Here is a 13,321-nt window from a genome sequence, read left to right on the forward strand (position 1 = left end):
AGGGAGGGAGGGAGAGAGGGAGAGAGGGAGAGAGGGAGAGAGGGAGAGAGGGAGAGAGGGAGAGAGGGAGAGAGGGAGAGAGGGAGAGAGGGAGAGGAGGGACTCGGTAAAGCTATCTTCTGACCTTCATATACATGCTGTGACACCCATCAATGCCCACCCCCCATATCATGCATATGCTCATGAGAACTAAATAAAATGTTTACAGACCTGTTGCCTGGGAGTTTAGGACTTAGGACCTACATAGTTTTGGGGAACTGCATGGTACTTCTCTGGGCTACGGAACACTTAGATGTGCTGCAGATGGAGGCTTTCTGTGCAGTCTTCTGAGGCAATGAATACGAGCGAGCAGCACTGACTAAACACAGTGGAGGGAGATGCATGGCCTCCTACAGAATACCCAGGCAGTAGCTCACCTCTCTACCAGGCCTGTCCAGAGCTGGAATGCAAACAAGGCCGTCTCCAGCTCCACTGAGTACCACTTAACTAAGTCTTACTCTGAGGTATCCGGCCCAGAAAAACCTAGGAGGGGTCCATCCCTAGGTCCTGAGGCCTGTTCTCCTCAGTCCAGGCAGAGGCTATGCCAACCCCTTCATGTAAATTTTTACAGTATACCCCTCAATCTGAGCATCTCCTGTAGGAGTCTACATTATCTTTGCTAGAAGCATGAGTCCTCATGATGTCTACATTATCAGGACCCTCAGAAGAGTAAAGTAGTGGTTATCATTCCATTATTGACCAGATAGTCTTCTGGGCTTTTTCCCATTGGCAAGCCACATAAGAACTCACAGCACATATTGCATTGCCATAACTGAAGCATCTATTTCCTGTTAAACTCCTTGTTTTGAATGAGGACATTCAGAATATCAATATTTCGTGATGTTTGCCAAGCTCCACAGACTGTGCAAACCTACTCCCCACACAAGAGAAGTTCTTAGAGCAGAGAGTATTCTCCCTCTGAATGCTTGGGAACCCCTCAAGCCCAGGCCATATCCCAGAGACTCTTGAATCATACCTGGGCATTATTATTATTTTTTTAGGGCTGTCCAAATGTTCCTACCCACAGTCAATACTAAGAACTACTGACCCAAAGGAACCTCTGAGGACAATGAACTCCCGTGGAGACACAGTCATCACACTGACCATAACGTCAACTGAACCTTGTCTCCCTCCTGGATCACCCGGTGTAAGCACTGTGTCTGGATTACCTCACTTCATCACCAAAAGGAATCATGGCTACTTCACACAGGAAGTGAAGGCTTGGAGAGGTTAGCAAGCTCACCGGGCTTACAGAGAAGGTGGTCGTGATTCATTTTCTCCATGCTTAATAGAAATTGTGAAAGACTTTAAGACAGGTAACAAATTCAAGGAGACAGGAAGTAGAATGGTGGTCAGTAGGGGCTCCCAGACAGAAGAGGACAAAAGAGTTAGTCTCCAACACAGACTGAATTTTAGTGTGGAGAGATGGGAAAGTTCTGGAGATAGACTGTGGGGATAGACAACAGGTGGGTGGACTTCACAGCCCTGGACTGTGTTGGGATATACGGTGAGAGCTACAGTTAACGAGCTAGAGGTGGCATAGATGTCCAATCACAAGCCACGGTGTGACTTGTGGCAATACACTGTGAAGACCCCGTGAATACTGGCCAGTATTACCCCACTGGGCACATTTTCACTTTACTGATAACCTATATATTTGAAAAGTTTTCACTTATTGTTTGGACTGGTTGTAACTTCTCAACGATTTCACCATTAATACACTAAATAAAATCTTAACATACATTATAATTATTGCTCAGAACTACCACCATAAATCCATTTCCCCCAGTGATTTCTGACAATAATCCATAGAAGCCTAAGTTCTTCCATTTGAGATTTTCTTTCCATTGGTAATGCCTGTTGCAAAGCAGATATCTGAGGGCTAGCATAAATGAGCAAACAAGCACTTGTTGGCTGTGTACAAGACCAAAGGGCTAATGCCCAGCATTCCTGCCTCATCAGACACCTTATTTAGCTTGGCATGAAAGTCTATAACCTCATTGCCCTGTAGTCTTCCCAGAAGAATATACTGCTCCACAGAGCACAGGGTACCAGTATGGCAACAGCCAATGTAGTCCCCAGCCACATCCCACGTGGACGCAGGAAGCAGTTCTGCTTTCCAGTTGTAAATAAAAGGCAAAGAAGGGGAAAGAGACATGGGATCAGCATCCATTTTTCTCTCAGCCCACTCCCCTGCTCTTCTAGTTCCCAGAGGAAATGCTATGGACCCAAGCTGAACTGAAGAGAAACAGAGGTCAGAGGTCAGACTAACTATAGTAGCTCCAGAAGAGAATGCAAGGAAGGTAAGATTGAGTTCTAATGGAAGGGGAGGAGCCTTCAAAAAGAGAGCCCAGTGTTCTCTCACACAGTGCTGTGGACGTCCATTGGCACAGCACATTGGACAACTGGCTCTGGCTGTCACAGTCTCAAGGACACACACATTCTAGCCCAGCAGTGTCCACTTGGAGAAATTTACCCCAGATAGAAGCACACTGTGCAATATGATTTCAAAACAGAGTTAGTGCAACATCATTAGCAAAAGATTAGCATAATCTATGCACGCACCAACACAGGATTAGATACTCAATTATGGTTTCACCATATATTATAGAATAAACCAAAGAAGGCATGTATGCTGGGCATGGTGGTGCATGCCTATACTGCCAGCACTCCGGAGACAGAGTCAGGAAGATCTCTCTCTGACTTTCAGACCAGCCAAAGCTACATACTGAGAACTTGTTTGTCTCAAAAAAGACAAAATAAACAATTTTTAAAAAGGTAGGGGGGACTAGGGGCTAGAGAGATGTCTCAGCACTTAAGAGCACTGACTGCTCTTCCAGAGGACCTGGGTTCAATTCCCAGCAACCACATGGCAGCTCACAACTGTCTGTAAGTTCACAACTGTCTGTAACTCCAGTTCCAGAGAATCTGGCACCCTCGAAGAGACATACATGCAGGCAAAACATCGATGCACACAAAAACAAATAAATCATTTTTTTTATAAAGGAGGGGAGTGGGGGAGAAGGGAGAATGTATCATACTCTACAATTTATGTAAAATAGAAAATGTATGTAGTTGTATCTGTTTGCATTCTGTTCATGGAATGTCTAAGGAGGGGAATTATAAGAAACAAGGAACTTTGGGAGGGAAACTGATGAGAGACAGCACAGAACAAAGACTAGCCAACATTAGTGCCCTCTGCATTAGATCATTACCTATTAAAGATGGACATAATTCAGTTTTTTGGTGTGGGGGAGAAGTGGTACTGGGGATTGAATTTAGGGTCACATGCATGTAAATATTCTCCAAATGAGCCCTCCCCAGACCTGTCTGTATTCACAAAAAGATTATTAATTTATTTACTTATTTTATGCATATGAGTACTTTATCTCCATATACATCTGCATGCCAACAGAGGGCATCAGATCCTATTACAGATGACAGATGGTTGTGAGCCACCATGTGATTGCTGGGAATTGATCCCAGGACCTTTAGAAGAGGAGCCATTGCTCTTAACCACTGAACCATCTCTCCAACCTGCTTTTACTCTGAAGTTTGAAATAAGACCTTACTAAGGTGTCCAGGCTAGCTAGTCCAAGCTAGCCCTGAACTTGCCACTTTCCTACTTCAGCATTTTGTATAGCTGGGATTATATGCTTACAATATCAGGTACAGCTTTAAAATTCTTTTTAGGATGCTTTATTACCGAGCCTGATAATTTAAGTTCAATCAATGGAAGTCATATGGAGAGAAGTATGTTTTCTGAAAGCTGCCCTCTGATCTCTACATACACCTCCATGTATAGACATCGTGCACATACATGTAAATTATACAACAAATGAATGAATGTAAAAGATTCTCTTTAAATACATTCATGAAGTTCTAAAAGTATGCTATACACAGCACAAGTTCTCAATAAAAGATTTTATCTAACCACCAACCTTTAACCATATAGTCCCCACTATCCACCCCCCACCCCAGGGGCCAGAGGCTTCAAGAAAATGAATACAAGCCAACAGGCTGGCAAACAAGGCTCTGACACATTTGATTTCTTGTAAATAAGTCCCATCATGAAACACAAATTCCCAAACTGAAATGGACCAGAAGTCCCACCTGGAAAAGGTGCCTTCTTACTACAGTGATCATGCGGGCCTATAATTCAGGGGCAGCTTGGTTTATACATACTGTACTTGTGCCTGTTACTATCAGAAACCTACAGTGGTCAGTGTTCTGTCACTATAACAAATACCTCAGATAGTCAACTTAGAAAGAAAAAAGAGTGGCTGTTGACTCACAGTTTTGTAGATTCCAGTCTAAGGTTAGAGGAGGTCACTGGGAATAAGAAAGGTCATCTCAGCAGAGGCTGAAGGAGCAAAACCACTTGTCTTGTGGCCAGGGAACAAGACAGGAAGGCAAGGGGCTAGGGCCCACTGTCCCCTTCGGGCATGTTACCAATGACTTAAGACTTCCTACCAGACTCCACAGTGAGGGCTAAAGTTATGTTTTAAAATTTAATTATGGTGCTTAAGAGATCTATAAAACAAAATGCCTCTAACTTATAAGCCCTACCTACCCAAGGACAGATGACTTCCTGAAATGCTGGGAGCCGTTGTTCATGTAAGACAATAAGCCACGTTTTTACTTCTGTAAACAAGACTGGTTGCCCCAATTGCACAAGATGAACACACACACACACACACACACACACACACACACACACACACGAGCACTGATGGGAGGTACACAGGCAGGCAGTATATCAGGATGTATTCTTGGCTGAAGGCAGGAAGTATGGAGCCTTGTGAGTTTTGCCTTTTTTAAGTACCAGACTAATATAATTCATGCCATTCTCTAGGAATTCTGGGTATGGGTATGGGCCTGGCTAGTGTGCATCACCTTGGCCAGTATTTAATAAAGCTTGCTTCAAATCTGGTTCAAAATTTATGGTACTGGTCTTCTGCTCGCCTGTTGGGATGAACATCACCTCTTCACAGTGCCACAGCCAGAGACCAGATTTTTATAGCATGGGTTTCTGGGGGACTTACCCAAACTGTAACTAAGCCCTTCATCCTCAGAGGTGTCCCAGAGTAGAGTCCTGTAGAGTCCCTGTCTCTTTACCTTATTTAGGCAAAAGATAGCACGCCACTCATCTACAGCCAGTGGTCTCTTGCAAAGCACAACCAGACTTTCATTCAGATAAATGCCTCTCAGAGTGCTGACCCTAAGATCCCCAGGCACTACCCCCTTGCCCTTTCTGGGCCAGTTACCTCTACTCCGCTCCTCTCTGTCTTGCTAATGCCCTGTGTGCCTGTGATCATGACTTTACTTAGCATTTGCAGAGGTGAAAGATCTGAGCCCATAACACTTAAGTGAAGATATTATTCACCCTGGTAACACAAATCACAGAGAGAAACCCATATGAAGACAGAGGAGGGGGATGGGTGTCACTCCTGCAAGCCAAGGGCCACCAACTACCAACAGCAAGAATAAGCAGGAATAGTCCACCCCTCGGTTCAGCCAGCACAACCTGGAACTGCTCGATCTCACTGTCTGGCTGCCAAAAGTCTAAAACAGCCATTTCCTTTATCCAGGTGCCCTGTCTGTAGGAGCTTGTTAGAGCTGCTATGGGAAGCCTGTAGAGTCCCTGTCTCTTTACCTTATTCCCAAAATCTCTCTGCAGGCTAGTTAAGTTAGTGTGTCCCTCTAGTGGGATCGTTATAATTTTAATAGATCCCCATTACGTTCCAGGGATTTTCTAGGAATTTGCTCAGTCAAGATCGCCTGTGTCTAGAAGATATCTAAGTATACACACTGCAGCATACCATGAAGAACAGCAAATAATCTGCCTCCACGGGAGGCAGCTGCTCCGACGGTTCCAGTCTTAACCACATAATGGCAGATACAGGGCCATTCCACCAAATAAGCAGATCCACACAGTAAAGCTCTTAAGTAGCCTACAAAGAGTCACTATGCTGAGTATGGACCCATTTACATTCCTAAGTGATTTAGACCTGCTTTTACTTGCATACATATTTTTGGAAACACACACAAATATTTCCTGGTCTTGGGAGCAGGACTCACAGAAGATTATACAGGGAGGAAAGAGAGACAGGGAGGAAGGAGGGCAGCAAGCTTGCAGCTTATGATATACCAGGCATCATTCCCAGTGCTTCCTGTGGACTCTTCTTCCTCTAGCCCCTCCCACCACCACAATCTACTTACTGTTGTTACAGCCAGCAGGTTACAGATACAGGCATAACACCAAGGAAGAGTGAGAGTAAGGCACTGGCAGGGGTCACATGGGTATAACTAGGGGCAAGGACCGAAGCCCAGGCAGCCACCTCAGAGCTGGCATCTTGTCTCTGATTTTGTATCACCTGCAGATGTCCTCTTGTATCAAAAGACACACAAGCATGCAACTGCAGAGCTTCTTTAAGAAACTGTCAGGCAGTCTTCCTGAACACTGCCCCTCCCTGTCATGCCTCCCTTAAGGAGCACCCTGAGCCCTGTGCACAGCCTCCCCAGGTTCTATGTTTTCTTTTGTTTTGGTTGAGACTCGTTATGAAGCTCAAAACGACCTTGACTCTGATAATTCTTTTTTTGAGTTGAAAATAGAATTTTTTCTTATACAATATATTCTGATCAGTTTCTCCTCCCTCATCTCCTGCCACTTACTCCCCACCAGCCCACCCTCATTTTTCTCCTTCTTTACAAAACAAACAAAATCAGAATAGGACAAAACAAACAGAGAAAAAGAAAAAGAAAAAAAATACAAGCATGAGACTCACATACACATGCAGAGACACATGAACACACAGAAAGCTCATAAAAAACACAAAACAGGAAACCATGATATATAAGCAAGAAACTAGCAAGGTTAAAAAAAAAATGAACATATTTCATGTGACCAAAAACAAAACAAAACAAAAACAAAACAAAAAACCCAAAAAACCCAACAACAACAACAACAACAACAACAAAAAAAACCAAACCACTCCAAAAATACCATTGACCACTGAGGTTTTTGTTTTGTTTTCAGTCGGCATCTACTGCTGGGCATGGGCCTACTTTTAAGTGTGGTTTGTGTTCCCAGTCAGGCTACACTGGAGAAAACTAACTTTTCTTTTGTGTAGCTGTCAACTGGAGCTAGCTTCTAGGTTAGAGATGGCCTCAAGTCTCCTCTTAGCACTGAGACCCCATCTAGCTTATCGGTGCAGGCCCTGTGCACGCTGCCACAGCCTCTGTGAGCTCACGAGTGCATCAGCCCTGCTGTGTTTAGAAGGCCTGAGTCCTTGGTGTCCTCCATCCCCTGGAGCTCTTACAATCTTCCTGCCTCCTCTTCTACAGGGTTCACTGAGCCCTGAGGGGAGGGCTTGGATGGAGACGTCCCATTCAGGACTGACTGTCCAAGGTCTCTTTGTCTCTGTCTCTCTCTCTCTCTCTGCACCTCATCAGTGGTGTAAATCCCCATCTGCTTGCTGTCTTCAGAGTGCTGGGGCTACAGCTGTGAGCGCACGCGTGCAAGCGCGTGCACACACACACACACAGAGCTGGTTTCTGTTTCTTACTCATCTAATCTCTATACTATTATCCAGGGCTAGTGATTTTCATTAAATAATAAATGTTCATTTGTGAATGAAGTCTTACTTTCTTCTCGATTGCGGTTTCACCAATATGCAATTTGGTGAAATTTATCTGGATATGTTTAGAGGAAGAGAAAACCATAGCATCCCAGGAAGAGCTTCTTAACTCCCCAGAAAGCTAGCCCACCCTACAGTTCCTCATTGCTTTTAACACTAAGCCTACGGTCCATACTCAGTATCAGAAGTGATGCAGAGAGTATCCAGGCAGTAAAATACCTGTGGATGCCAAGCTAATAAAATGAGGCCTCGGGCGGAGACAGGTCTTATGTGAGCTAACTCTGGAGAGAATTCCAACATTTATAATGTCACCATTGTGTTTTCTAAGAGCATCTCCTATAACATTAGTACAGCAACTGGAAAGACATCAAGAAGAAATTCAGGAAGGAGCAAGGGACAATGGGAGCCAAGAAGGAAACAGAATGGCTACAGGAGGACACACAGGGTTGCTACTTACTAAACCTGAAGAACCTAGACCTGAAGAAGAGTAACAGGCTCCAGCTGGGGACATGGGCACAAATGTGGCCATGAAGGCAGCCTCTAGTTCAAGCCCAATTGTAGCCATACTGTGAGTTGGTTTCAGGCCAGTCAGGGGTATACTGTGAGACCTTATCTCAAAGGAGAGAGAAGAGTTCCATGTGCTCAGGAGGGGACTGAGGAGACAGTGTTTAATGAGATCATGGCTTCCATTTGGAGAGATGAACAAAGGTCTGGAAGTGCTGGTGGCAAACACTGGGCCACAGTGTGAATGTCTATAGGCCACTGAAACTCACACCTACAAATGGTTAAGGTGTAAATCTGTTCTTTTGCCATGGTAAGTATTGAAAATTTAAATTATTAAAACCTAATTTTAAAAATGAAGCTGATCAATCAATTAATATATAGTACACATATAGTCTAAGAATGTGGAACCAATCAGGTAGGAAGGGAAACAGCTAGGAGTTGTGAAAGTCATTTCTGGGAAGGGAAAAGTCCCTCAGCCCTAGGCCTGGTTCTCCTGTCCTGCTGACAGACTCAGCACCCTTCAGAGGCAGATCAGCCCCAAGGCATGTTCTCCTAACTATCTCTCAGAGATGTCAAAGACAGTAAATAAACTGCTTAACTGGGGCCAAAATGATGTATTTTAGCTTTGAGGTGTTGGCATTCTTCTCATTCTAAATTTAAACACCACCCTTCACAAAGCTTACAGTTTTGCTTACAAAAGGAAAAACTCTAACCTTTAAACCTTGTTGTAAATGACACTGAGCCACGTAGCTTAGAAAGACACAGATCGAGACACACCTGAGGACAGTTCCTTCGAGAAGCCCATTCCCCACACTCAGAGATCTCTTACTCTTTCCCTGGGCATCTTTCTGCTCAGCCATGTGATCTAGGATATTCTTTTAATGAAGTCTGCTGCTTACTGGCTCATCCTGAGAGTCCTTCCTGTATGCTGGAGCTGGAGCGCTGCATTTGTCTGAGTGAGGTCCAGAAAGAGAGAGGAACGCTTAGCTGAGGTGGAACTGGGATGCCGCTAGCAGGCTCTGGAGACGACTTGTTTAAAAATTGTGTCTGCTCTTCGTTCAATTCCCAATTACCACATGGGAGTGTTCCACCATCTGTAACTGCAGTGCCAGGGGACCTGACACCAACTCGTAGCCTCTGAAGGCACTACATGCAGGGAAGCATACAGATACAGGCAAAATATCCATGCACATAGAATACAGCTTTTAAATTCCTTGTGCCTTTTTTGTTTTGTTGTTGTTGGTTTTGTTTTTTTTTTTAATTGTTGCTGTTTTCTTTGTTTTGTTTTGTTTTTTATCTTTGAGAGACAAGGTTTCTCTCCATAGCCCTGGCTGTCCTGGAACTTGTTCTGTTGACCAGGCCTGTCTCTGCTTCTAAAGTGCTAGGATTAAAAGTGTGTACAATCACCACCAGGGTGCATAAGTTTTACTTTTGTAAAGATATATAAAAATGATGCCTGGTTTATGGTGATTTAGGTTACAATTCTTCAACACTGACTCAAAAAGGCCAGAAATACGTAGTATGGGACCCTCTTAGGGTGCTGGGCAAGCCACAGTAAGCAACAGCTCTCCGTTTCCTACATGACCAGAAAGAGCAGAGGATAGCACGAGTGTGCAGTCCTACTAAGCTGAGACAGTCGATAGGTTAGGTGTAGAAAATGCATTCCACCTTACAATCTTTTCAAACTCTGATGGTTTTGTGGGGACAGGACTCCACTGTAAGTCAAAGATTAGCTACATTTAAAAGTAAATCATGACCAGGCAGGGTGGTTCACACCTGTAATCCCAGTGGAAAGCTGGGGGAAAGAAGACTGCTCATGTGTTCAAGGCCAGCCTAGGCTTTAGTAGTAAGCTAACACTGCCACAAACAACCAATAGGATGTATTTACACACAGGTAAAATACAAAATGGGACCCTCAAACCTTCTGGTGGAGACATGAAATTGTAAACCCATTTTGAAACCAGGCATGGCATTTTCTTACAGTGTTAGACATATTTATTATGTGACTCAGCAAATCTCCCTGATATTCACCCAACAGAGATGCAAACTCTGCCCACACAGACGTGTTTGCAGATGCTCACGGCTATAACGTCATTTTAATAATAGCCCTAAACTAGAAGCAGCTGGAAATGTCAATCAACTGACTAAAGGACAGTAGCAATCCTCCTTTACCCACCATCTCACTCCTATGATAACCCATTGTCAGGGCCAATCACAATCTGAAATGAGAAATGGAAAATTCAAGAGATAAAGGATTCTGAAGTCTAAAACTGCATACGGTTCTGAGCAACACTGTCCCCCACATCCCACCAGGGACATTAACCACCCCTTTGTTCCATGTATCCATGCTGTCTATCCTTCCTACCTGCAGATACTGTGTATTTCTACGTATGCTTCCTATGTATTTCTATTCAGCCATAAGAAGGAATGAAGTACCCATTCACTGCGACATGAATAGCTCTCGAGGATCCATGAAGGAAATGAGGACAGAATACCATAAGTGTGTGTTTAGTTAGGGCTCCTAATGCTGCGACGGAACACTAGGACCAAAAAGCAAGTTAGGAGAAAGGGTTTATTTGGCTTACACTTCCATATCACTGTTCATTATCGAAGGACGTTAGGACAGGAACTCAAACAGGGCTGGAATCTGGAGGCAGGAGCTGATGTTGAGGTCTGGAGGGGTGCTGCTTAGTGGCCTGTTTGCATGGCTTGCTCAGCCTGCTTTCTTGAACTCAGGACTACCAGCCCAGGGATGACCCCACCCACAATGGTCTGAGCCCTCCCTCCCACATGCTCCACTAATTAAGAAAATGCCCTACAGTCTTACCTACAACCCATAGTATGGAGGCATTTTCTCAATAAAGCCTCCCTCCTCTGATGACTCTAGCTTGTGTCAAGTTGGCATAAAACTTAACCAGGTCACCTATAATTCTAATTCTTTGTAATATCTAAGAAAGGAAAACTGATAAACGAAAAGGCGATTGAAGGTCTCTGAGAGCTGGGGTGAGATTCGGGAGACAGCAGATGGATATATCGCCTTTCACTGGGCGACTGGAGCTTTCTAAAGTTAGAATGCAGTTGCCTTGGTACACTCAGGTACACAACAGAGATGAATCTCCCCTAAGGAAGTCCCAGATGAGGGCACAGACATGTGTGGGCCCTGGAGAGTTCTTTCTCTAGCTTGCTGAGGACCAACTCCTCACTGTGCGCTCAAGGGGCAGGGACTCAAAATGCAGCAGTGACTGAGACTGACAGCTGACCAATGTCTGGCCCAGAAAGTCAGAGAGAGAAACACTCAGGCTCCCTGGTGTTTCCACATGCAGGGACACTCATCTCATCATAAAGACTCATCCGGTTTAATTACCCCTCAAGTTCTGCCCACATATGAACGAGAGGGGCAGTTCAATCCTAGCAGCGCCAAAGGCTGCCCCACGGTGTAAGTATTCTGGAAATTTCTGATTAATCTTGGGGCATGTAAAATATACCTCAATAAAGCTGTAGATTAAAAAAAAAAAACAAAACAAAAAACAAAACCAAACAAAACAATGAATGAGGTCTGGCAGCCTATGTGGCAAATGCTTTGACTGAGTTATTGTTATTATAACAGCCCTGAAAGGTTGATATTATTCTCATATCACAGATAGGGAAACCGAGGCTTAGAAAAGTTAAGCTAGTCACACAATTTGCAAACACAGCAAAGTCAAATCCTAACCTGGTTTACCTGCTACCTTTAATGGGGTAGCAAGCACCTCCTGGCCTGGCCACAGAAGGTGGCAGTTAAGGATTCTTATGCTAGGTTCAGGCTATCCTTGTAGATCTCTGGGGTTCCATGGGTAACTGACAAAATTTTCTCTCTCCAGACCAGTATGCAGTTCAGAGGGATGGAGACTGACTGCTGACCAATGTCTGGCCCAGAATGTCAGATATTAACAGATGATGCCATGTGAAAAAATAAAATCGTATCTCCATCTGTGCAGCTCTCTCTGGAGCGGAAGGCAGGAGAGTTTTGGACCAGGGCACCAAGGATGTAGGATACATTTCCACTTGGACAGAAATGTCTTCAGGATGAGAATAGAATATTCTCTAGGGGGCTTCACGGTATTCACAGCAACACTAGAAGCTGGCTATGTTTGGGTCAGCATTACTTCAACAGTGAAAGGACTGACTTACTTTATTTTTTGCTTATTTTTGAGACTATCTATGTAGCCCAGACTGTCCTCAAACTTATGATCTCCCGAATGCTGGCACAAACACACCTGGCCAGGACCTACTTTTTTGGGGGGTTTTGCTATAAGACTGCCTTCAATCAACTATTCCCTGATCTGCCATTGTATTACTGGCTGATGAGGGATGAGCTACGTCTTACAAAGGCCCACAGTAGTAATGGCAGGCATCTAGCCCGAGCTGTCAGATCGGACAATGAGACTACAGCGGGGGCTCTCTGACCAAAGGCTGGCGCACCTTGCTAGGAGGCCTGCCTAATATGATTACCACCCTCCACCCTCCAGTTCACTGTTTAGTGAGCCTCTGAGTAGGAACTTCTCCAAAGAGACATCTTGTCCACTGGCTTCAAATGTGGATAGGGAAAAGTGATTTTTTTTTTGACTGTCAAATGTAAATTACAAACTCTTCATTTGAAAGAGGACAATGAAAACATTTTCAGTGCTTCTTGTTACTTCCCAAGACTTCATCCCTTTACCAAAAGCTAGTTCTTTTCAAACTATGAACCAAACAACAGTTCTGCAGCCAACAAGAGGTAAGCTATTCCCAGAGAATAGCTATGGCATTTTTTCCTTGTTACCTTGGTAACCGCTACCTTGGCACCCTTGTTGATGAGCTGAACCACATTCTCTGTTTGGCCTTTGTACGCAGCTATGAGCAGGCGTTCTGAGAGCGCAGCGACCGCATCCTGCTGGCTCATGAATTAGGAGAGAAAGGGGCTCTCAGGAAAGCAGTAGGTCAGTTTCTTCAGTTCCACATGCAGCCTCTGGCTGGGGCTGGAGTCCACAGCAAAAGGTGCTCAGAATCATGGGGGATGCCTTTGTTACTACTCCATCTTCAGGTCCTAGGGGGTCACAAAACAAAGCGGCCATCAGTGCCACTCAGCACAGGAGGACAGACAGACCACACCTCTACTG

General features: G+C 44.5%; 1 protein-coding gene across 1 annotated transcript in view; it reads right to left on the bottom strand.

The window, feature by feature from the left end:
• The window catches only part of Ankrd6 (ankyrin repeat domain 6), a 54,827-nt gene extending 41,719 nt beyond the window's left edge, over positions 1 to 13,108 (bottom strand). The window contains exon 1 of the mRNA XM_028780906.1: positions 12,985 to 13,108. Within this exon, the coding sequence (XP_028636739.1) occupies positions 12,985 to 13,104 (120 nt within the window). The 5' untranslated portion in view covers positions 13,105 to 13,108. The remainder of the gene's footprint in view (positions 1 to 12,984) is intronic.
• Positions 13,109 to 13,321: the final 213 nt, after the last annotated feature.

This window comes from Grammomys surdaster, unplaced genomic scaffold, assembly GCF_004785775.1.
Source record: "Grammomys surdaster isolate TR1022 unplaced genomic scaffold, NIH_TR_1.0 97, whole genome shotgun sequence".
Classification (NCBI taxonomy): Eukaryota; Metazoa; Chordata; class Mammalia; order Rodentia; family Muridae; genus Grammomys; species Grammomys surdaster.